General features: G+C 43.0%; 1 protein-coding gene and 1 long non-coding RNA gene across 2 annotated transcripts; one reads left to right on the forward strand and one right to left on the reverse strand.

The window, feature by feature from the left end:
* Positions 1-1,537: 1,537 nt before the first annotated feature.
* Positions 1,538-19,582, reverse strand: LOC133242017 (uncharacterized). The gene is made up of 2 exons (XR_009734753.1): positions 5,702-19,582; positions 1,538-3,351 (listed from the first exon to the last, which is right to left on the reverse strand). It is a non-coding gene; the product is annotated as an uncharacterized LOC133242017 (long non-coding RNA).
* A 114-nt stretch (positions 19,583-19,696) lies between these two features.
* Positions 19,697-24,456, forward strand: MCL1 (MCL1 apoptosis regulator, BCL2 family member). Its single transcript, XM_061407807.1, has 3 exons — positions 19,697-20,571; positions 20,917-21,164; positions 21,702-24,456. The coding sequence occupies exons 1-3, from the start codon at positions 19,884-19,886 to the stop codon at positions 21,816-21,818; spliced, it is 1,053 nt and encodes a 350-aa protein (XP_061263791.1). The 5' UTR covers positions 19,697-19,883; the 3' UTR covers positions 21,819-24,456.
* The last annotated feature ends 1,048 nt before the right edge of the window (positions 24,457-25,504 follow it).

A 25,504-nucleotide genomic window follows, 5' to 3' on the forward strand; every position in this document is an offset into this window, starting at 1 on the left:
ACCTAATTTCAGTAAATGGGAGGACAGCCAGGAAAATCCTTACACAGAGAGTAGCTTCTGAGCTGAAATATGATGGAGTAGTAGGACTTAGGGAAGGGGGTTAGATTGGGAAAGGGGGCCTTCCAGGTGCAAGGAACAGTCTGAAAAGATGCAGAGGTATTACATTCTGGCAACTTAAAATAACTGAGTAACTGTAGCATAGCATGCAAGGAACGAGGCTGGACCTGGGTGGAAGTAACCAAGGGTTAGGTCACAAAGGGCCCGTTAGGCTTCATCCTGGAGTCGTTGTGAAGCTGCTTAATAAAGATTTTGAGCAAGGAAATGACATGATCAGATTGGCCCCTTAAAATAATTTTTTTGATTGTAGTGTCAGGAGGAGACTGGAGATGGTAAAATGGGTGTATTAAAGATACTACTAATGGGATGGAAAAGGAAAAGGCTACTGTGAAAAGGAAGATGATGAATTCTATTTGAGACATAAGTTTAACAAACATCTAAGTGGAGAATTCTGTACTTGTAAACTGTTAACCATGGGTTAGTTGAGGTACAGTAACAGCCTGTATGTAGCTAGAGTACTATAGGTAAGATATGATGAGGAGATAAGGTAATGATCGTGGGGATGAAGACTGAGCAGACTCAGGAGATACATGAGAAGTACAATCAACAGAAACTGATGTGAGGAGTGGGACTCGGAAAGAGACAGGACACTATTAAAAAATTCTGAGGTTTCTGGCCTGAGTTACTGGGTAAACTATGATGCTGTAATCCAGAGAGAACACAGCTGGAAGAGCAAATTTGGCATGGAAGACAATGAGTTCATTTTGCAGAAAAGTTGATGTGAGGTGCCTGTAGGACATCCAAGAGTAGGTTACTAGATTTATGTTACGTTACTGCGTTTATGCATCTGGAGGTTGGAGAAAATTTCAGAACAGGAGATACAAATTCTGTAGCGCTCAGGATACACTAGTAAAGCCATGGACATGTAAGTACAGAGAGCAGAAAGCCTGACAAACTGACCCGATGAAGGCTGACACCTGAAGGAAACAGAAACAGGCTCACCAGAATGGAGTCAGGATGATGTGGAGCCCAAGAACAGAGGTAATGGAGAAACTGAAGCAGTCAGTAGTGTAAAGCACTGTTACAAGTAAAATCTCACTGTGTAATAAAGTGTTAGTCGCTCAGTGGCATCCAACTCTTTGCAACCAAATAGTCTGTAGCCTGCCAGCCTCCTCTGTCTATGGGGTTCTCTTGGCAAGAATACTGGAGTGGGTCGCCATTCCCTTCTCCAGGGGATCTTCCTAACCCAGGGATTAAACCCGCATCTCGTGCATTTCAGGCAGATTCTTTACCATCTGAGCCACCAGGGTGCCCCCAAATTTCAGGAAAGCAGCATGCCAAAATTGTGAATAACTGTCAGGATTATGGTTTAAGGACTGTATGTATGTTTCTACTTTCTGTACTTTTCAAGATTTTGACATGAGCATCTATTTGATGATTAGAGGTACTTTTAATTCTAAAAACAAGAATAAAATCACAGTTGTTTTTTTTTTTTGATGGACGAAAGGGTGTCAGTTTGATTTACCAGTTAGTAATTTTTTGGGACCAGTTTCAGTGTATTGGTAGAGGTAGAATCTTGCTTGTAAACCTGAGTGGTGTGTGAAGGTTTTGTTGTCTGTTGTTGTTTTAGAATGAGAATGACAGGCATGTATATTTACAAAGTAAAAGTAGAGGCATCATAGAGAAGGATGATAACCAAAAAGCAGGGCTCCAAAAAGGGTGGGGTGTGGAAACAACTCAGGTGGATGTGGTTAATTAAACAATAGTTCAGCAAACATTTACTGAGGACATATGTGCCAGCCTCTGTACAAGGTGAGGTACTGAAGTTAATCTAGTTAGCAAGCCAGCTGAGTAAGAAATTGGTCTAAAGCAGAAGGACAGATGGAGAAGGCAATGGCACCCCACTCCAGTACTCTTGCCTGGAAAATCCCATGGATGGAGGAGCCTGGTAGGCTGCAGTCCATAGGGTCGTTGAGAGTCGGACACGACTGAGCGGCTTCACTTTCACTTTCCACTTTCATGCATTGGAGAAGGAAGTGGCAACCCACTCCAGTGTTCTTGCCTGGAGAATCCCAGGGATGGGGAGCCTGGTCACACAGGGGTCTGACACAACTGAAGCGACTTTACAGCAGCAGCAGCAGCAAAAGGACAGATGCCTCATCCTGCTTGAGACTCAAGGTGAAGACACAGAACTTTGTTTGCAAAGTAGAAATAGAGACACAGAGGTAGAAAACAAATTTATGGATCCAACAGCGGGAAGGGGTAGTGAGAAGAATTGGGAGACCAGGATTGACACATATACACCACTATGTATAAAATAACTAACGAGAACCTACTGTATAGCACAGGGAACTCCACTCAGTGCTCTGTGGTAACCCAAATGGGAAGGAAATCCAGAAAAGAGGGAAGATAGATAGATAGATGTATAGGTGATCCTGAGCACACATAGCTGATTCACTTTGCTGTACAGCAGAAACTAACACAACATTGTAAAGCAGCAAAATATAAAAAAAGATGAAGATATAACAATGGGTAAACTCACAGCTGTTTGTGAATAGGGGTCGGTAACTTATAGGAGTCCTTGTCTGACGGCTTTCTTGTTCTTTGTGGAATAGGATGTGAAGTTACTACTTGAGAGTTAGGAAGGTGGGAGTTAGTGGACTTAAGAAAAGTGGCCATAGTGTTGAAGAGAGGATGAAAGGGAGGAGGATGAAAGAGAGATGACAAATAGTACTGTTATTAAGTAAAAGAATTAGGAAACAGTGGTGAGGGTCTAACAGAAACCGTGAACGTATAATCCTTGGAACGCGTAACCCATTGGAATGGTGGTGGTTGTCCAATCACAGTCGTGTCTGACTCTTTGCAACCCCATGTACTACAGCACACCAGGTTTCCCTGTCCTCCACCATCTCCCAGAGTTTGCTCAAGTTCATGTGCATTGAGTCAGTGATGGTATCTTACCATCTCATCCTCTGCCGCCCTCTTCTTTTGCCTTCAATCTTTCCCAGCATCAGGGTCTTTTCCAATGAGTTGGTTCTTCACATCAGATAGCCCAAGTATTGGAGCTTCACCTTTAGCATCAGTCCTTCCAATGTATATTCAGAGTTGATTTCCTTTAGGATTTGGTTTGATCTTCTTGCAGTCCAAGGGACTCTTGAGAGTCTTCTCCAGCACCACAGTTCGAAAGCATCAGTTCTTCAGCACAGCCTTTTTTGTGGTCCAGCTCTCAGTGACACCGTTGGAAAGGTATCAGTTCGTTTATTTCTGCTGTTTTCTCTAGTAACGCCTAGCTGCCTGGGTACAAGAGCAGAGAAGACTTATTATTGTGTAGATCCTGGATCACGATTTATAGACAGATGAAGAGGATTGACAGAGGAACAAGGGGGTAGAAGGTGTTGGTGAAAGAAGGAATACTTGATTCAGACTGGGTAAGAAGGTTGGCTAAGGAAAGTATGATAAACTCAGGTCAAGAGAAGCCTTAATAAGGTCAAAGAGCAGATGATTTAGAAGTGATAAAGCTGGAAGCTCAGGACATGGTGTCAGAATGATGTTGGCGCTTCAGATTTCAGAGTTGGAACTCTTCCATGTCATGACAAGGGCAATAGGAACAGGCGTTTCAAGTGGAGTAAAGGTAAAGATCGTTGGGGTGTTAAAGAACTAAGGGAGTTTCCCTATCAAGCTGCCAGGGTAGGTGGCTCTTGTGTTTGAGCTTTTGTTCTATCTTATTAAGCCTAACTGTATTTTTTTATATAAAAGGAAAATTGAAGAGTCTTAACTTAGAAAACAATAATAGCAACAATAAAAGAATTATGGGCTTAGAGTGTTGGGTCAGTAAATCAAGGTGTTTAAATGAATCTAGAATTATGCAAGACTGGGGAGGAGAAGATGAAGCCAACTTCCAGTCCTGGTATAGGAGTGACCAAGAATAGCAGAGAATACGAAGGAGAATTTAGCTTGATGGAATGAACTCCAAAGTAGGAGGGGTTACATACGAATGTCTTGGAAAAATAAGGGCCTGAGGATGGCACTAGGGAAGTAGGAGTGTCTCAGTTCCCCCACTTTCTGATATAGGAGGGGAAAACCCTGTAGGTCTGCAAATAAAGCCATGTTTAAGGGTAGCTTCAGTGTAATTTAAATGAGTGGGTTGAGGGAAATTCTCTGAAGAGGAGTTACTGTGTATCAGAGGTATCAGAGAAATGACGGGGCCAAGGTTGAAAGTAGCAGAGTTCTGCATTTGGGGCAGAGTCCAAAGATTATAGAGATGGCAACCACTTGTGCAATGAATTAGCCTTAAGGCTCCCAACTTGGTTCAAAAGTTGTTTGGTACCAGTTTTTACTGAAGGCCTCACGGGGCTGTGGAGTTCAGCGTCCTCAGGCCTGCCTCTCAAGGCTCTGAGGGGAAGATTAAGCATTCCGTCTCCGAAAAGACATTCTGGGGAAAAGGGAATGGAATAGTAGTTTGAACAGTGATCACAAAGAGGAACAAGTAAGCCAGATTAAAGGAACAGCTCGAGGAGGGTCCTTCATTCACACCTTTATCGAGTATTGGCCTCCTACCAGGACTCTGTCATGCTCATTGCTACATCCCCAGTATCAAGTGTTTGGCACATATGTGTTCAATAAATATTTGTTGAAGGAATAAATTGTTCACTAACTTATGTTCAGATTAGTCTGTGAGTATTTGGAAAAAAGTAAAGAGTTTGACCTCTTTCAACAGTCTCTGAATGGCAGCAGTAGTGGATAAGCCAGGAAATGAAACTTCAGAGAGAACCATGTTGGAAGGTTACTCCGCACACAAAGCTGGGTCTCCCTCTTGGAAAACTTAGATGAGCCCCATGACTAAGAGCAGGTAAAGGTCAAGTGCTCATAATGTCAACCAAGGATTGCTTTTTCTGTGAAACATTAACTTCTGACAGGAAGAGCACTCAGCACTGACAGCCACATTGTGGTAAAGTGGCCCCTTCAGGTAAGAGAAGAGTTTTGGTATAAACGGAAGTTTTAGTGACAGAAGCACTTAGTGTTTTTATAATAGATGGACTTTTTTTGAACCTTCTTCTGATATATTTATCATGGGTAGATACTAGAGAGTAATACAAAACATGAACTCTTAGTTATTAAATCTTTATTATTATATTTAGATTGAAAAGACTGAACACAGTACAAAAACTTTCCTCAAATTACTCACGTTAACTGCTAGAGCAACAAGGATTGTTCTCGATCGAGTACCAGCTACTTCCCTACCTTACAGTCCCAACCGCAATTAGTAACATCAAACTGATACTTGCACTACAATATTTATATTTTTAACTGCATATAAAACTCTCATGGTAGAAATTCAAACATAAGTAGACCTATGAGGGAAATTTGGGGCGGGTAGCAACCCACTCCAGTGTTCTTGCCTGGAGAATCCCAGGGACGGAGGAGCCTGGTGGGCTGCCGTCTTTGGGGTCGCACAGAGTTGGACACGACTGAAGCGACTTAGTAGCAGCAGCAGCAGAGATAACTTAATCTACCTTCATACGCAGTCTGAATCAGGTGGATTCCTTGAACTGTCTTTCACAGCATTTTTAATCACCCCACGTAGATACCACCTACTCAAAATATACAAGGGCTTCCCAGGTGGCGCTCATGGTAAAGAACCTACCTGCCAACGCAGGAGACATAAGAGACTTGGGTCAGGAAGATCCTCTGGAGGAGGAAATGGCAGCCCATTCCAGTACTCTCGCCTGGAAAATCGCATGGACAGAGGAGCCTGGTGGGCTACAGTCCACAGCATAGGGTCACAAACAGTCAGACACAACTGAATCGACTTGGCATGTATGCATGCAAATACACAAAGGGAAGTCCTGGCATCATTCAGTGATCATGAGTCCTGGTTTGACATTAAAGTCCATGTCTGAAGCATCTGTTATGATAAGGAAAGTCTGAATCACCCTCAGACTTCCCTCTATTACATTTCTGAGTCATTTCCTTTTCTACTGACCCACACTGAGTACATGCAGAAACTATCCAAAAGTACAGTTTTGGAACCACAGGACTTTTGAAATCATTGAGTTCAGTGAAACTGTGACCAGGAGATCGTGCCTTTTGCCCAGTTGCACAGGCTCTGTCAGACAGCTCAAGGCCCTCTTCTCTAGAAGCTGATGTCACGCAGATTTGGGACTCCAGCTGAAATTTTTTGTTGTTGTTTTTAGAAGTAAACAAACAAAATACTCAAGTTGGAAGTCTGAGAGGAATTCAGGGCTGAGGGAAACAAGCTGGTGTCCCATGGTGCTCCTTTCAAGTAATCTGACCGGTCACTGGTGCTCCCCCACGGGACCAAGGAGAGGACTTACGTAGGACCAGCATGTTATTACTTTCCACCTTGGGACTATTAACATTTTGGACCAGGTACTTTGTTATGGGAACTGTGCTGTGTATTTTAGGATATTAACAGCCTCCTCATCCTCTACCCACTAGATGCTCAGTGAGGACAATCAAAGAAGTCCCCAGACATTGCCGTGTGTCCCCTGGGATCCCCTGGTTGGGAGCCACTGTGCTGACTAGAGGAAGAGGTTCTTGTAACTCCTGCCTGGGGCTGTTTAATCCTCCCAGCAGGGCCTGTTATTCCTTCACCCTTGTGCCTGGATTCTCTCTCACCTTTCCCCTGGGGCCTCTAGGCCTTCATCAGATGGGATCCTCAGATGGGTGCCCTGAAAGTGGCACCTGTGGTGAAAATGGGAAGCAAAAGTTTCTACCCTTCCCCTCGTGCACCAAGGGGATCCCCCTGGCTGGATAGGAATTTACATAATTGGTTAAAATAAGACAAAATGTATGCAAGGCTTAACTCTCAACTGTAACTGCGGTGAATCAAGGAGAGAGCAGAACTTTAAGCCCCTTTCCTATCTTGACAGTGGGCTGGGAAGGGGAGATAAGGACATACCAAAGGAATCTGCTCTTTCTGCACTATTTCCCCTTGACTCAGCTGTCCTACTTCCCCTCCCCAGCCCACACTCATCCTCACCAATGCCCGTATTTAGCACTGCAAGCCTGCGTTGTCATAGAAAGACAGAAACCAGATGGTTGCTATGAAGATTTGTTTACATACACACACACACACACACACACACACTCTCACACACACCCTAGGGCATGGCCCAGACTGCGAAATGGCGATGAGTGGCAGTTCTTCCTGGGATGTGTGTTTTTCTTTCTCTTAATTTGCTGTTACCCCATCACCTCTTCTGTTCTCCCCACGTTTTCATGCTGCTGCTTCTGCTCCCAAGTAACACTTCCTACTGACCAGTACTGTTCTTGAACCTTTCCTTTGCCTCAAGAAATCACAGTTTAAGAACAGAATTACTTAACCTCCACCCCTCAATCTATAATATGAGGAAGATTATAAACCTTAGATGACTTTTGCTAGAATTAAATTAGATATATATTAAAAAACTTAAGAATGACAACGTACATTCTCAATGAATGGAATTTGTTCCTATGCTAAAATAAAGCCTGCTCTGCGGCACCTGGGAACCAGCCACAGGTGCCTTTGGAAATCTTAGCTCATGCTTTCTGTTTGATGGAAGAAGAAAGCTATTGAGGGAATGTCCTTTGTCCTGTAGAATGATGGAAGAGCAGAATTGTGCGTGGGGGGAAGATTGCCTTGTTTTTTGCCTTTGTCGTACGCAGTTGGAAAGCTGTTTGGGGATGGAAAATCTGCATATATGATCTCTTCCTCTCTGCAGTCTGAAATGAAGGTTACGGGAAAGAAATGACACAAGACATAAAACCATTGCCTGGCTGGAATGGAAGCACATAAGGGAGGCGGAGTGTTCCCCGGGCCTTGGGCTCTACCTGGAATTTTCTGGAACTTCCCTGGTGGTCCAGTGGCTAAGACTCTGTGCTCCCAATGCAGGGGGCCCAGGTTCCAACCCCTGGTCAGGGAAGTAGATCCCACTTGCCCCAACTAAGACTCAGCACAGCCAAATAAATAAATAATTCTTTTTAAACTGGAATTTTCTAATACCATATAGAGAGCAGGTACTTCCACCCGTGAAAATAGGTAAGATTTCTCTTCTTCAGCTTGAATTTAGTGTGGAACTATGTTCCTACAGGAAGTCTGAGTTCTTCCCAACACACTGAGGAAAATAGAAGAAAACATTATTATGTACCTTGATTTTCACCTCTGTCCTATGTTACAGAATAGACACTGCTGTCCTATTTTTACAGATTAAAAAAAAACACAAAAACATTTGACTGAAAAAAGAAAGATGAATTCTAAACTGAGAATTGTGGTTACATCTGGAAGGGAATTAGAGGAATGGAATTGGAGGTGATACTCAAAGGAAATTTAGTCTCATCTGTAATGTTTTGCTTTTGTTTACAAAGAGTGTTTATGTGTTAACTATGCAATTAAAATTAAATTTTGAATAGTAAGACTACTTGACAAACTTTTAATGAAGCTCAGAAAAGGTAATTTATCTAAGGTCATTTGATAATTACAGACTCTAGGGTCCATGGCTGCCTACCACCCCCATCCCAACCCAGAGCACATGTCCTGTGCATACCCTCATAGAGAGAGAGGTGTGGAGCCAAGAGGGAGTCCTGAGCTTTCCCTCTCAAGGGCAGTGGGGTCATTGTGGTGGACCCTAGACCTTAGCTTGCTTTTTTTTTATATATATCACTAAAGGGTAGTATAATCAAACCATGTCAGACCAAGTTGATGACAACCCTATGACTTGGTCTGTGGAATATGACTAAATCACACAGACCCAAAGGGAATAGGGAAAGATGTAAAGCAGGATTGATAAAGGAGATTATGTTTTGCACTTAAGATTTTAATTGGATGTTTCAGCTGGGGTACCAAGATATAATAGATATGGAATTCCAAAGGGTGACACCAGACAGAAGTGCAGAGGTTTAGAGGAAATTACCAAGGACCCGCTCCGCAATTTTTGAACCCTCTTATCCATTTTAAGAGTATAAAAAGTGGAGATAGGGTTTACAAGGGAGATTTCTTTGGAGAGAGCTAGGACCCTGTCGTGAGTTATGTCCAGTCTAGGGGAGAAGGTGTAGACAGTACTCCCCTCTTTTCACTGAAGCATCTGATGTTTGTTCCTGGGTAAGAGGTAATCATTAGACTGTGTATGACTCACAGGAGAGGAATTTCAAGGCAAAAGTTGGCTAACAAGGGAGTCTGAGGTAACAGAGCTACATCTTGGAAGTAACTGCACCCCCTTCTGACAAAGGGTCAAATATACATGAATCCTGGGAACCAAGTATGGAGCCAGTTTCAATCCTGCTCAAGAGAACTCCCGGAAACATAGTGGGACTCTTAACAAAAGGTTCTGCGTAGAATGGACCTCTGGAAAACAAAAGGATGAGAGAGAGAGTGGCGGCCATGGAAATATGTTGTGTCACGTCACTTCAGGGAAGCTGATACTGCCTCTGGAGGGACCAGCAGGAAATCCTCTGATGGATCCACACAAATGCCCACGAGACAGTGGGCTTCCAATGTCAGGATAAGAGCTGAAGCCACCAAGAACTTTGCTCCCACTTCCTTCTGCTCCCTTCCAGGAGGTGTCAGTATCAGCATCTAGGAAGTAGAGGAGAAGCCAACTACTGCCCTTCCACAAAGCCAGCTTGCCAGCTGTACTGGTCCTAACTGTGGCCGGGGTGGGGGCGGGGGTGTGGATATGCTCTCACCTATAATGAAGACTGATGTGTTTGTTCAAATATTTCTAAATCATGAGTATGTTCTGCTACTACAGAATTGAACTTTAACTTTTATTACATCCCTTCAGTTGGTACTTGTTAAACATTCCAGCTATCCTATTTGTATTTATTCTATGAGGCATTTAATTGGCACTCATGGAATGAGATTATTCCTTCCAGTTTGTAGTCTGAAGTGCTTTTGAAGGGCTAAGATCATCTCCACAGTAAAGCTACTCCAAAGAAGGGAGTTTTAGGGACTTGGGGTTTAGTAAATCTGGCTGAGACCAAGGGAATTTAAAATAGACTCAAAGTCATTTGGGACCTCGAGGATCAACTAGTTCTAATTCCTCCTGAATTAATCTTTTCCGCAGCACCCTGCCAAGTGATCATTTAGTTTTTTTCTTGACTAACTCCAGTGTCTTAGAATGTACTACTATCTTCACCCTCTTAAAACTCTTCAAGTATGTGAGGACAACTTCTCTATAGATCTCATTTCACTAGTCTAAACATTCTCACTTCCTTCAGTTATTGCTCCTTGACCTGGAATGGACTTCTGGTATCTCCCTGACTACTTTCTGGATGAGTTCCAATGGTGTCAGTATGCGTCTCTAAGTTTGGTCCAGATGTGACCTGACTGAGGCAAGAAGAAATAAATCATCACCTCCTGGCTGTAGACTTGGACTGTGAGAGAGCCTCGGTCCTCTCAGGTTTCCTTCAGTGTGCGCCCTATCACACCGTTGACTCATTAAAACTAAAACCTAGAGGTGTAATGTTGGGGATGAAATAGAGTTGTTTTATTTTTGTTTTATAAATAACATGAATACATTTATAAAACTTGTAAATAATAGAGATTACATTCTTCATTCAGAAAAACTGCAAAGGCAGTCTTCCTTGATCATTTCTCCAATTCTGGTCCTTTAGTTATACATCCTTCCAGATTTTTTTCTGCCTATTTACAGGTATATATACATTTAGAAATATGTAGTTGTATAGGATTTTTCAAACACACAGTACCAAATGGTTTGTGTTATTCTACATCTTTTTTCACTATAATTCAGACACTTTTTCATATATGTACATACAAAGCTATCTCACTCTTTGTAGCTGCTATAGTAAGGCTCCCATAATATGAATGTATAACAATTTAACCATTCTGTTGTTGGGACATCAGTTCAGTTCAGTCGCTCAGTCGTGTCCAACTCTTTGCGACCCCATGAATCGCAGTACCCCAGGCCTCCCTGTCCATCACCATCTCCCGGAGTTCACTCAAACTCATGTCCATCGAGTCAGTGATGCCATCCAGCCATCTCATCCTCTGTCGTCCCCTTCTCCTACCCCCAATCCCTCCCAGCATCAGAGTCTTTTCCAATGAGTCAACTCTTCACATGAGGTGGCCAAAGTACTGGAGTTTCAGCTTTAGCATCATTCCTTCCAAAGAAGGAAGGAATCCCAGGGCTGATCTCCTTCAGAATGGACTGGTTGGATCTCCTTGCAGTCCAAGGAACTCTCAAGAGTCTTCTCCAACACAGTTCAAAAGCATCAATTCTTCAGCGCTCAGCTTTCTTCACAGTCCAACTCTCACACCCATACATGTCCACTGGAAAAACCATAGCCTTGACTAAACAGACCTTTGCTGGCAAAGTAATGTCTCTGCTTCTCAATATGCTATCTAGGTTGGTCATAACTTTTCTTCCAAGGAGTAAGCGTCTTTTAATTTCATGGCTGCAGTCACCATCTGCAGTAATTTTGGAGCCCAAAAAGATAAAGTCTGACACTGTTTCCATTGTTTCCCCATCTATTTCCCATGAAATGATGGGACCAGATGCCATGATCTTCGTTTTCTGAATGTTGAGCTTTAAGCCAACTTTTTCACTCTCCTCTTTCACTTTCATCAAGAGGCTTTTTAGTTCCTCTTCACTTTCTGCCATAAGGGTGGTGTCATCTGCATATCTGAGGTTATTGATATTTCTCCTGGCAATCTTGATTCCAGCTTGTGCTTCTTCCGGCCCAGCGTTTCTCATGATGTACTCTGCATATAATAAGTTAAATAAGCAGGGTGACAATATATAGCCTTGACATACTCCTTTTCCTATTGGGACATAGATTGTTTCTATTTTTTGTTATTACAGAGTTTCACAGAAAATTAAACAATAGCAGACTCCATTGTCAGACTTCACAGAGGAGAAGTCTGGGTTCTATATCTCAGGCCAAAATGAGAAAAATTGAAATGTAAACCAAGTTTGCTACCCCTTTCAAGTTTACTCCTCCTCGTTGTTTTTCTCAAGAGCATTTCAGCTAGTCTTGGCCCTTTGGTCTTCCAAGTAAGTTTTGGAATCAATTTATCCATTTCCTTATTTGGAACTGAGCCAATTGATGGCTCAGATGGTAAAGCGTCTGCCTACAGTGCGGGAGACCTGGGTTCGATCCCTGAGTCAGGAAGATCCTCTGGAGAAGGAAATGGCAACCCACTCCATTACTCTTGCCTGGAAAATCCCATGGACAGAGGAGCCTGGTAGGCTACAGTCCATGGGGTTGCAAAGAGTCAGACACGACTGAGCGACTTCACTTCACTTATTTGGAACTACATTCAACCTATGCATCAGTCTGAAGGAGAACTGACATTTTTACAATTATGAGTCTTCCTATATGTGAACTTGATTTGTGACTCTAATTCGGTTTTGTTTAATGTATTTCAATAGAATTTTACAATTTTCTCCCTATAGTTTTACACAGAGTGAAAGAGACTGCTAGTTATGCTTCCTTTCTTCTATAGCAACAGAATTCCCAGTTTTTAGCTGGGTACACAGACACTCAGAATAAAGACTGTATTCTTAGAATAAAGACTCTCTTGCAGGTAGGAGACCATGTAACTAATTTCTAGTGGTGTGTGCCTGTGCTCAGTCGCTCAGTCATATCGGACTCTTTGAGACCCTTTGGAGTGTAGCTCTCCAGGCTCCTCTGTCCATGGGATTTTTCAGACAAGAATCCTGCAGTGGGTTGCCTTTTCCTTCTGCAGGGTATCTTCCCAACCCAGGAATTGAACCCATGTCTCCTGCATCTCTTGCATTGCAGACGGATTCTTTACCACTGAGCCATCAGGGAAGCAATAATTTTGAGCTAACAGGATGTTAACAAAAAAGATACACAACTTCAGGGAAGTGTCATTAAAGAAAGCTAGGTACCCTTTGCCTACCCTTTTCTACTTCCTGCTGGTTAGAATGCAAATAACATGGGTAAAGATAGCCACCTTGGACCATGAGGTAGAAAAGTATGTTTGAAGATAGCAGAACAACATAATAGAAGGAATATAAGTTCCTGATCATTATGGAACCACCATGCCAACTCTGGGTTTGTTCGAAAGGAATAAGAATGAATATTGGATAGGGCAAACAGCAGTGTCTGTCACACCTTCTGGAGGGCTACTGAACCCTAATTCTATGCTAGTGTTACCTGTGGAGACTAGGGCCTGAAATTATGATTTTACAGGCAAAGATGTTGGATTAACTGTTAACAATGGCAAGGTAGGAAGATACTGATACTGAAGGCACAGTATGAAAGGGTACGATGTTCAGTAAGAAGTGTAGAAAATGTCAAAGAAGTTCAATGAATGATTTTGACATTAAAAACATGAGATCAACCTTTTAAGTGTGTGATCAACAATGATCTTTAGAGATTATTTATGGGGGAAGGTTTAGGGAAAGTTATGTGCATTTTAGAAATAAGGCAAAAAGATGACTATATGATCTTTTAATATCATGTTAGAGCATTTTCAGATAAGTTCACCAGAGAGTCATGAGATTGTCTTGGGGGATGCAATTCTGTTTGATTAGCACCCAGTTTTTCAACCTTCAAAAATTAGAGGGTCGTGTGATAAAGTATGATATGAAGAGGCCTTCAGTTCAGTTCAGTTCAGTCGCTCAATCGTGTCCGACTCTTTCCGACCCCATGAATCGCAGCACGCCAGGCCTCCCTGTCCATCACCAACTCCCAGAGTTCACTGAGACTCACGTCCATCGAGTCAGTGATGCCATCCAGCCATCTCATCCTCTGTCGTCCCCTTCTCCTCCTGCCCCCAATCCCTCCCAGCATCAGAGACTTTTCCAGTGAGTCAACTCTTCACATGAGGTGGCCAAAGTATTGGAGTTTCAGCTTTAGCATCATTCCTTCCAAAGAAGGAAGGAATCCCAGGGCTGATCTCCTTCAGAATGGACTGGTTGGATCTCCTTGCAGTCCAAGGAACTCTCAAGAGTCTTCTCCAACACAGTTCAAAAGCATCAATTCTTCAGCGCTCAGCTTTCTTCACAGTCCAACTCTCACACCCATACATGACCACTGGAAAAACCACAGCCTTGACTAAACAGACCTTTGTTGGCAAAGTAATGTCTCTGCTTTTCAATATGCTATCTAGGTTGGTCATAACTTTCCTTCCAAGGAGTGTCTTTTAATTTCATGGCTGCAGTCACCATCTGCAGTGATTTTGGAGCCCAAAAAGATAAAGTCTGACACTGTTTCCACTGTTTCCCCATCTATTTCCCATGCAGAAAAACATCTATTTCTGCTTTATTGACTATGCCAAAGCCTTTGACTGTGTGGATCACAATAAACTGTGGAAAATTCTGAAAGAGATGGGAATACCAGACCATCTGACCTGCCTCTTAAGAAATTTGTATGCAGGTCAGGAAGCAACAGTTAGAACTGGACATGGAACAACAGACTGGTTCCAAATAGGAAAAGGAGTACGTCAAGGCTGTATATTGTCACCCTGCTTATTTAACTTATATGCAGAGTACATCATGAGAAACGCTGGGCTGGAAGAAGCACAAGCTGGAATCAAGATTGCCGGGAGAAATATCAATAACCTCAGATATGCAGATGACACCACCCTTACGGCAGAAAGTGAAGAGGAACTAAAAAGCCTCTTGATGAAGGTGAAAGAGGAGAGTGAAAAAGTTGGCTTAAAACTCAACATTCAGAAGAGGCCTTAGAAATAGCTTAAAAGCAAAACATTAGACTCAATTTGAAGAAAGAGAACAAGATGCTGTAGGAATTCTAGAAATTTCTAACAGCCGAGTAGAGAGTCTTCCCAAACTTTTTATATATAGGGCCTCAAAACAAAGACAAAATGTTGCTTTACTAGGCTGAGGAATAAAAGAGTTGAGTAATTAAGAGAGACAGTAAGAATAAGAGCAAGGGTTTTCTAATTAGAAAGGGAGAAGGCAGCGCTAGTGGTAAAGAATCTGCCTGCCAATGCAGGAAACACAAGGGACGTGGATTCCATCTCTGAGCCAGGAAGATCCCCTGGAGGAGGACATGGCACCCCACTCCAGTATTCTGGCTGAGAGAAATCCATGGACAGAGGAGCCTGGCGGGCTATAGTCCATGGGGTTGCAAAGAATCAGACACAACTGAGTGAGCACAAGCATAAGGCAACATGAGATGCTAAGTATGCCCAATTTCAGGCCCCAAGGACTGGAGAACAAAGCTAGTGGAGTACATCTTAGATATTATACTAAGACTTTTTTTTCTATTTTGAAAGAAATGATGTAAATGAATTCTCTGAAACAAAGCCTCATTTTAAGGAGGAAATGTGCTCACAATTTGGGGACATTTCAAAGGATTCAATACATGCCTACAAGAAGGGCATATAGTTAGGATGTCAACAATGCTTTTCCCGTTAAGGACTGTGGCCATTATCGCTATCCTAAGAACAAGAGCCATTCTTGATGTGTGTGTGTGCATGCACACTCAGTCATGTCCGATTCTTTGCAACCCCATGGTTTGCAGCCCACCAGCCTCCTCTGTCCATGGAATTTTCCAGGCAAGAATACTGGAGCAGGTTGCCATTTCCTTCTCCAGGGGGTCAACTCGTGTCTCTTGCATTTCCTGCATTGCTAGGGAGGTTCTTTGCCAGCTGAGTCACTGGGGAAGCAGAGATCTTCTAAGTGAACTAAAATGCCCTGAGGACAAGCCCTCCTGGACATGCTGGAAATACGCTGACTCCTTGCCTCTGAGCTGTATAGACCCTTGCCCGCACTGGTTAGAGTAGTGCTTCTCTAGGGCCATCCACAGCAGTCTGGAAGGTGGTCTGCCTGCTGATCTTGTATAATATGGATGCCTGTTTTATGATAATGTCACACTGTGTTGTTCCATCCTCTTAGTCATCAAGCCCTATAGACTGCCTCCACAATGTCATGTTATTTTTTCCATTTCCATGACCACTACCTGAGTTCAGGTCACCATTAATTCTTGCCTATCGTATTGCAGTAGCCTCCTAATTGAGTTACTTCCAATCCTTTCTCTCTGCATCCATTCTAAAACCAACAATTTGAGCAATGAACCTAAATTAGAGCATATATCATGGTACTGTAGTTCTTGTTGTTGTTATTTAGTTGCGAAGTCATATCCAACTCTTTATGACCACATGGACTGTAGTCCACCAGGCACCTGTCCATGGATTTCCCAGGCAAGAATACTGGAGTGAGTTACCATTTCCTTCTCCAGGGGATCTTCCTGACCCAGGGATCGAATCCACTTCTGTGTTAGCAGGCAGGTTCTTTACCACTGAACCACCAGGGGAGCCCACTCTAGTTCTTAGAGATCCCCCCTTTTTAGTCCCTAGAAAAGGTCTAAGCTTTTCAACTGGTTTTCAAAGTCCTCAATAATATGACCCCATCCTGCTTTTCTAGCCTTTGTATATCCCATATTAATAAACATTCATATTTATCCATTCAACAATGGGGTGTTTGCCATGGGTCAGGCATAGCTAGGGTTACAAAAGAAAACAAGGTATCCAAGCAGATTGCCAGTGGAAAAGAGGAAAAAAAATGAAGAGTAACTAGTATGGAAGAAGGAAAACCAGGAGACTATGGTGCCCAAAAAATCACATGAAGAAAATGTTTCAAGAAGGGAATGATTAAATACGTATTAAATACTGCTAAGTCAAGTAAATGAGGACTCCAAATCAACAACTGGAGTTTGGCCATGTGAAGGTCATTGCTGACATTGACAAGAATAGTTTCAGTGGAGTAGTTGGAATGAAAGCTTGGTTGGGGTGAGTTCAAGAGAGAGAATAAAGTAAGGAAGTTGAAGGTTTTTGCTACACAGGGGAACATCAAGAATTTAGGTTCTAGGGACTTCCTTGGCGGCCCAGTGGTTAAGAATTCAAGCTTCCACTGCAGGGGGCACAGGTTCAATCCCTGGTCAGGGAACTACGATCTTGCATGCTATGCAGGGCAACCAAAAAAAAAAAGAGAGAGAGAGAATTTAGGTTCTGGGAAGTCTTTCTAAAGATGTGAGAGAGAACATCAAGTTTGTTTGTTTGGTGATGGAATTATTCAATATATAGAGAGAATTGATGATGCAGGGGATAACTGCAAGTACTTGCAGAGGCAAAGAAGATGGGATCCAGTGCACAAGCAGTTGATCTGAGATAGCAGAGAAATTTCAATCATTTTAACCATAGTGATGGCAAACAGAATGGAAACAATTGTAAATAAGTAGACTTGGTGATGAGAAATAAAGTTTATCTCTTGTGATTGCTTCCATTTTCTCAGTGAAGTAAGTTAACAGCTGAGAGTGAGGAAGGGAGGAGAGAATATGGGAGGCTTAGGGACATAAGAGAGGATGTGCAATGGTCATCTTGGATCACAGGAGACTGAATTGATGAAGCAAACGCAATTGGATTACTGAGCACTTGAGATTTCTAGCTATAATTAAGGTGACACCTGCAATGCATTTCCTTTTTTAGCCTCTGAAGAAAAAGCTTTCACACACAATTTTTTAAATATATTTTTAATTGGAGGATAATTGCTTTACAATATTGTGTTGGTTTCTGCAGTGTATCAACATGAATTGGCCACAGATATATGTATGGCCCCTACCTTCTGAACCTCCCTCCCACCTCCCACCACATCATTGAGCACACAAATTTGCTCAACCTCTCTCCCCTCAATCTAAAACTGCATTCTAGAAAGCAGAGCAGAAAATACTTCCATGTCTTCTTCCTCTAGGTTGTCTAGCCCAAAGCAAATTTTCCAACCTCTCAACTCCAATATTAAGCTGTTGATGCCTCCTATAAAGCATAAATTCCATCTCACATTATGGTTAGTTGCTGTGCAAGATTGGAAGCTCCTTAAATAGAGAAACTATATCTTATTCACTACAACCACAAGATGTTTCTCTCCATCCTCTCTACCACATATTATAAATCTCCCTGGTTTTAGGTCTTGCCCAAATACATAATTGTGTGTTATGAATGCCCTATTTCCTTACTAAACAGATAGTTTCAGAAATAGGAAACTTGCTCACCTTTCGTGCTTATGTCCCTCAAATATTTTGCTCTTGAATTTTAGCTATTATTTTTACAGGTCTTTTAACAAAAAGAAGTTGCTTTAATAAATGTTAATTCATACATATGGTATGTATCAGGATCCTTGTCCTCAAGGAGTTTACCCCTAGAGTCAAATGTCTTAGAGGAGGTACTGACAGAGCAAGGCTTGTAGGTAAATAGCACCAGAGTATAGAGATGGGGAATGGGAGAAAGCAAATAGGGAGACAGAAATAAAATTTAGCTGGAGCAGAACAATTTTGTTTTGTCAGTTTAATAACGTGATTCTATAGGGCAGTCCCCAGCTTGTTTAACTTATATGAGAATACATCACGAGAAATGCCAGGCTGGATAAAGCATCAGCTGGAATCAAGATTGCTGGAAGAAAGATCAATAACCTCAGATATGCAGATGACACCATCCTTATTGCAGAAAGTGAAGAGAAACTAAAGAGGCTTTTGATGAAGGTGAAAGAGGAGAGTGGAAAAGCTGGCTTAAAACTCAACATTCAGAAAATGAAGATCATGGCATCCAGTCCCATCACTTCATGGCAAATAGATGGGGAAACAATGGAAACAGTAATAGACTTTATTTTCTTGGGCTCCAAAATCACTGCAGATGGTGACTGCAGCCATGAATTTAAAAGACGCTTGTTCCTTGGAGGAAAAGCTATGACAAACCTAGACAGTGTATTCAAAAGCAGAGACATTACTTTGCCAACAAAGGTCTGTCTAGTCAAGGCTATAGTTTTTCCAGTAGTCATGTATGGATGTGAGAGTTGGACCATAAAGAAGGCTGAGCACAGAAGAATTGATGCTTTTCAACTGTAGTGTTAAAATCTGGTGTCCCCTGAACTGCAAGGAGATCAAATCAGTCAATCCTAAAGGAAATCAACCCTGAATATTCACTGGAAGGAGTGATGCTGATGTTGAAGCTCTAATACTTTGGCCACCTGAGATGAAGAGCCGACTCATTAAAAAAGACCCTGATGCTGGGAAAGACTGAAGGCAGGAGGAGAAGGGAATGACAGAGGAGGAGATGGTTGGATGGCATCACCCACTCAATGGACATGAGATTGGGCAAGCTCAGGGAGATGGTGAAGGACAGGGAGGCCTGGTTTGCTGCAGTCCATGGGGTCGCAAAGAGTAGGACACGACTGAGCGACGGAACAATAGGGCAGTCCATTGAGCCTCCCCATTTCCAAGGAGTTGAGGATGTGCAAAATAACTATAGACCACCCCCAACAGTGCCCTCTTATTTAATCCATATTATCTAAGACTGTTGTTCCCCATCTGTAGCAGAATTTACTTATCCCTTTTCCTCAAAGTCTGAGTGACTCGATAGTTAAGGCTTTGGGAATGGGGGGAAAAAAAAATCTCTTGCACAAAAACAGCAGCGGCTCGCATATCACGGCTTAGGAAAGCAGAGAGAGCCATTAATAGGAGGCCCAGGTGGGCGCGAAGCCAGAGCGCAAGCCCACCAGCTCATGCGCCGAAGCCGCCGTTTTTACGTAACCAGCCGCGAGAGGCTCCGGGGAGCCGGAAACCCCGCCCTGCCCCAGGCCCCGCCCCTGACTTGACCCCGCCGGTTAGGTGCCGTGCGCAACCGCCGGAAGCTTTCTCAGCCTTCCCCATTTACGGGATACAGATAAAGTGTTTTTTTTTAAGAGCTCCTGACGCCATTGCGTAGGACTGGCCCTAAAACCGTGATCTCGGAGCGCCTCTCTCAGAGCTTACTTCCGCTCTCTTCAAGTTAGGAATCGGGCTCAGCCTCCACTTTCCTCAGGCGGCAGCGGCAGCGGTTCGCGATGTTCGGCCTCAAGAGAAACGCAGTAATCGGACTAAACCTCTATTGTGGGGGAGCCGGATTAGGACAGGGCAGCGGCGCCTCCTCTCCGGGGGGGCGGCTTTTGGCTGCGGGGAAGGAGGCCACGGCGCGGCGAGAGGTAGGGGGAGGGGAAGCCGGCACGGTGATTGGCGGAAGCGCCGGCCCGAGCCCCCCGGCCACTCTTGCGCCCGACGCCCGGAGGGTCGCGCGGCCCTCGCCCATTGGCGCCGAGGGCCCCGACGTCACCGCGACCCCCACCAGACTGCTGTTCTTCGCGCCCACACGCCTCGCGTCGCCGCCTGAAGAGATGGAATCCCCGATCTCCGACGCCATCATGTCGCCCGAAGAGGAGCTGGACGGGTGCGAGCCAGACCCTCTCGGGAAGCGGCCTGCCGTCCGGCCTTTACCTTTGTTGGTCGGAGAAGCCAGTAACAACAGTCCAGGCTCGGACGGCTCGCTGCCCTCGACGCCGCCCCCAGCAGAGGAGGAGGAGGACGAGTTATATCGGCAGTCCCTGGAGATAATCTCTCAGTACCTCCGGGAGCAGGCAACCGGCGCCAAGGACGCGAAGCCCCTGGGCGGGTCTGGGACCACAAGCCGGAAGGCGTTGGAGACCCTGCGCCGAGTCGGGGATGGGGTGCAGCGCAACCACGAGACGGCTTTCCAAGGTAAGGGGGTTAGTCCTGGAAGTCGTGCTGCCTTTTTTTCCCAGCTCTCTGGACTCACCCATCTTCGGTGGGTGGAAACAGAAACGAGTCTGTATTGAAAGGACTTTCTTATTTCTGAAACCCAATATTCTGGCCGTGAGTCATTGTTTCCGCCCACTTAATTCTTTTGGAAATGGCAGCTCTGTTCAAAGCCCGGAAAGGGTGGGATGTCAGTTTTCAAGTGGGATCGCCCAGAGTGCTTTAGAGCCCGAATAGCAATTTCCCCCGCCGTGGGTGGGCAGGCGAATCGTGCCCTGGTGTAGACAAAAGCGACCGTGGGAACCTGCATGCTTTTCTTCCTCTCAGGCATGCTTCGGAAACTGGACATCAAAAACGAAGACGATGTCAAATCTTTGTCTCGAGTGATGGTTCATGTTTTCAGTGACGGAGTAACAAACTGGGGCAGGATTGTGACTCTTATTTCTTTTGGTGCCTTTGTGGCCAAACACTTGAAGAGTATAAATCAAGAAAGCTGCATCGAACCACTAGCAGAAAGCATCACAGATGTTCTCGTAAGGTCAAAACGAGACTGGATAGTCAAACAAAGAGGCTGGGTAAGTTTGTTTTAAGGTCGAGTAGGGGACTTGGAGTGGAAATGGATGAAGGATTTAATAAGAGAAAGAGGATATCTAAAGGTTTTTAAGATGCACAGCTTAGTTTTCAAGGCCCTAATTGTGGACCTCTGGTTGCATGGTGTTGATTTAAGTAGTTGGCCCGTAAGGATGGTGGTGTGAGTGTCTTGAACTGTTGCGTCAAAAATCCTGATTTTCTTAGGCTGTTTTATTGTTTGAGTGTTTTGCTTCGGTTATTTTTTTATTCAGTTAGTTACTCCTCATCCCAGTTAATTCAGATTATGAAGAAATGAAAGAAGAATCCCTTGGGGATGATAGTTAATACATTCTTGAGCGTGCCCCACCTCCCTTTTAATTGCATAATGTGTCTCCTTTGCAGAGTTGGGGGTAAATAATTGGTTCGTCATTAGGTTTGGAGGGAAATCTTAGATATTTTAATTCATCTTTTCCTTGTAAATAGTGTTTTTAAGTCAGTGGAAGCCTGCGCTTGAAAATGTGCTCTTCTTTTTCGTTTTCTAGGATGGGTTTGTGGAGTTCTTCCATGTAGAGGACCTAGAAGGCGGCATCAGAAATGTGCTGCTGGCTTTTGCAGGTGTTGCCGGAGTAGGAGCTGGTTTGGCATATCTAATAAGATAGCCTTTTAAGTGCAATAATTGATTCTTCAACCACCAAAACAGCCACCAAAATCACCACTGTGAACTCACACCTATTTATGAAGTCGGACATCAGGCTGTGCAGGCCATCACCTAGCGATGGATAAAACCAAGTGACAGGAGGATTGTGGCTAACAGTAATAAACACATGAGAAAAGTAATTTCCCTTAAAGAGTCAGTATCTGAAAGAAGCTGAGTTCCGTTTCAGCAACAGGCAACCTTTGGGAAGCTATGGAGATGGACATTTTGGTGAAGACTGTAGAGTGGAGAGACAACTCTCCTAGAATAGAAAATGGACAGGCTGGTCATAGATACGCCCACTGAATTCAGAAACTTCTATAGTGTTAAAACAGAAGCACTACCAACGCCCGTGGCACATGTAAAATTTAAGCTACGACTATGACAAGAAGCCTCAGTACTAGTTAGCTTTCCCATGTGGGATTCTTCAATAGACCAAATGCTCAGGATGTTTGTAGCTGTTCTACTTTGAGGGATTCTTATTTGCCTAATGTCATGGCCAAGAATACTGAAAGTTTGAATAGAATTACAAATTTGGAATGTTTGAAAAACTTCTGTTTATCTGTAAAAATTGTTTATAAGTTTGGAAATTAGTATTAATCAAAAAGATAAAAACAATTTTACTTTTCATTTTTTCATACCCTTAAATTCAGTTTCTATAGTTAGGAACCTGCTTCTTACAGCTTTTCTATTCTAATCTTTGTTCTAGTCAATACTAGATTGTATACAGAACCAGCTGATGTAATGGTATGCAACCTGGTGTAGTACAACAATTCTGATAACTATGCAGGCTTTAATTTTCCTATCTTGACTTGGGTAAGTATTTCTTAAACTGCTGTTTGGGGTTTTTTGTTGTTTTTTTTTTTTTAACCTGGGACTGAGAAATTAATGGAAATTAATCCTTTCACTTTGTTACAACCTGGGTTTTGAATAATTGAGTCAAGGTTTTAAGTTTTATTTTGGGGGGTGGAACACACAGGCTGATGACTTTCAGATGATGGGCTCTGATTGGGCAACTACTTATTTTGAATTCCTTCCATTTGTCCTAATTTAACTGGTGCAATGTAAACTGAGTTCATGAGCTCATCTTCAGAGCTTTTGCTAAAAGATTTTCAGGTTTTCCAAATGGGACTTATTAGGAATATGTATAAAAAGATCACATCAGGTGGATGAGAGACACTTGACCCCTATTTGCTTAATAAATTGTACAATAATGGCTTGGCAAAGCAAGCTGTAGTCTAACCATGGTGCTATTATTAGGCTTGCTTGTTAAAACACAGGTCTAAGCCTAGCCTGTGAATAAAACAAATACTTACTTCATTTTTATTAATGATTCTTGAACTTTATTTCTTATCCTTCCTTAAAATATTTGCTGCTTATTCTGCTCCCTCTACACATATTTATATTAGTCCCTACAAATTTACCTTGCCATTCCTGAACTCTTATTAGCCCTTTTAGTTTTTGGCATTAGGAACCTAAGTGACCGCCCACAGAGTCCACCGACCTTCCTCATTTTTGAATTTTATCTTAGGAGATGGCAGTACAGTGGATGCTGACAGTAACGGTCATGAGGTGAGAAGAGTCCCTTCTTGTACAAGTTTCTTACTGGGTGTTGCTTAACTCTGGGGAGAAATTTTCAAAAGTCCCCTTAGGGGTTTTCAGAGAAGGGGACAACTTCTTAGGTGATTTTCTCTAGGTACCTTTGCATTTGAATATGCTCACTTAAAATTGATGGGTTCTTTTGTCAAACCTCAAAGTTATATAAAAGTTACTAGTAAACCGAAGAAAACTACAGTGGAACCAGGATCATTTGGAAACTTGAGCCTCTGAATGTGACCTTTAGTTTGTGGACTCCAGACGAAAATAGACATGAATAAAATGACTAAGAATGTAATCAAGGGAATAATTGCCCTGCCTGCCCATCTCTAAGCCTTAAGGTCATCTAGCTAGAGCTATTTTTTTATCTGTGTATTTATCATTGTGATCAGAGACCACTTATTTATATCATGTCTATCTCTAAGGACCTAAAAGCACTTTATATAGTTAATTAATCTTAAGATCTAGTTAAGGTGACTGAAAGGCCTGTCTCCCCATAGCCAGTTGTGGAAATAAGCACAGAGATGTAAATTGATGGAATTTAGGGGCCCCATTTCCACTTTACTAGGTGTGAGTGCTGAAATGTAAAGGAGGATCTAAAATTGATATTTTGGTCAGCAGCTGGTGATGAGGGTTTAGGGAGCCCAAGTGCTTTGGGGCAAGGTGAGTGCTTCTGTAGGGAGAAGAGGCACATGTTGTAAGTGCTGACTGTGTATGTGCAGGCAGATCCTCCACAGTGGAAAGGGAGGCGCTGCTTGCAAAGTTGGCTCTCAGCAGCTTCTGTCTGATGCTTCTCTCAGGGAAAACCCTGCAGTCCTTTAGTCTTGTCTGTGTACATTCTGTTGGGGGTGAACACCTTGGTTCTGGTTAAAACAGCTAATGCTGTTGACAGCTGTGCCAAGAAGGGTTAGGACCAACAAACTAATGTGGGCTATAAAATGTAGTGTGTTTCCCTAACTTCCTGTTTTTCCTGAGAAGAAGAAAATAAATATTTTATTCAAATACAAGGTGTGGTATGGGTGTTTTCTAATCAATGCTTGTTTTCCTTCCCCCTCCTAGGCAAGCATCTGAGGGAAGTCAGCTGAGCAAATAGGTACAGTCTAGGTGAATTAACCAGCAAAAGCTCCATAAAGCTGATTTGCCTTAGAGTGAAGGTCAGTTCCCTTTAGAATAACTCCTTTCATTCAAATTAGAGGTGTTGGGCCTCTAATTACATGTACTAGTGTTGTACTTTGGAGCAGTTCCTGTACATTTTAATACAAAAATCAATACCCTGTCCTGGTTTCTTTTAACCACCAGATGTTGGTATAACTTGAAAGTAAGGAGGTTCATAATAGCAGTTATTGTATCACTCTGTCTCACTCAGCCTTTTGAGGTGATTGAAGGAGCTAGAAGAATTAACACCCAAAGTTAAGAATTTTGATAAGGTGGTTGGTACTAATGTTTCAGTACTTTTCCCATTTCCTCCCAAAAAGGAAGTGTGAATTAGCAAGTCAGTTTCAGAAGCACTGTCCTGTCTTTATTTCAGTTACTTTGAAAGAGAGTGGAGTCACCATGGAAATGTGCAAATATGGAGTTTGCATTTTGGTTTTAAGCCTTGATCACAAAATACTAATCGTGCAAACCGGATTCTGTGCTTCCCCCACTTCGTGTTACATGCATCTGGCCGCTCCTCTTTCTGAAGCCTAACTGCCAAAAGATGGTAGTTACGAAGAAAACTGTTTTACAACTGAACTCTCATACAGAGGTGTGCAGGGAGAGTTAGCAAAGGACATGAGAGCCGGAATCATGATCAGTGTCCAGTTCTGCTGAACAGTATTGTTTCTCCCACTGCTGTGTAGCTATCTGAAGCTATTTGTGTGGCAATATTCCTTAGTTTAACACCTTATAAACTTGGGTCAAATGGTAACCAGTAATATGAGTCACTGAGGGAGTCAATCAACACTTTTCCTCATTTAAACACCACTAGGCTTGTTCTTTCAGTTCCTGTTTTGTGACTTGAGTACCAGCTCTTCATACCGTTTCAGAACACTGTTCTTAAAGCAGTTGTGACAG

This window comes from Bos javanicus, chromosome 3 (assembly GCF_032452875.1).
Source record: "Bos javanicus breed banteng chromosome 3, ARS-OSU_banteng_1.0, whole genome shotgun sequence".
Taxonomy (NCBI): Eukaryota; Metazoa; Chordata; class Mammalia; order Artiodactyla; family Bovidae; genus Bos; species Bos javanicus.

Bases quoted from the DNA above. Each gene is read 5' to 3' on its own strand.
- MCL1 (XM_061407807.1), top strand. From the start codon at position 19,884: ATGTTCGGCCTCAAGAGAAACGCAGTAATCGGACTAAACCTCTATTGT. The intron at 20,572-20,916 runs GTAAGGGGGTTA...TCTTCCTCTCAG, and splicing joins CCACGAGACGGCTTTCCAAG to GCATGCTTCGGAAACTGGAC. The intron at 21,165-21,701 runs GTAAGTTTGTTT...TTCGTTTTCTAG, and splicing joins TAGTCAAACAAAGAGGCTGG to GATGGGTTTGTGGAGTTCTT.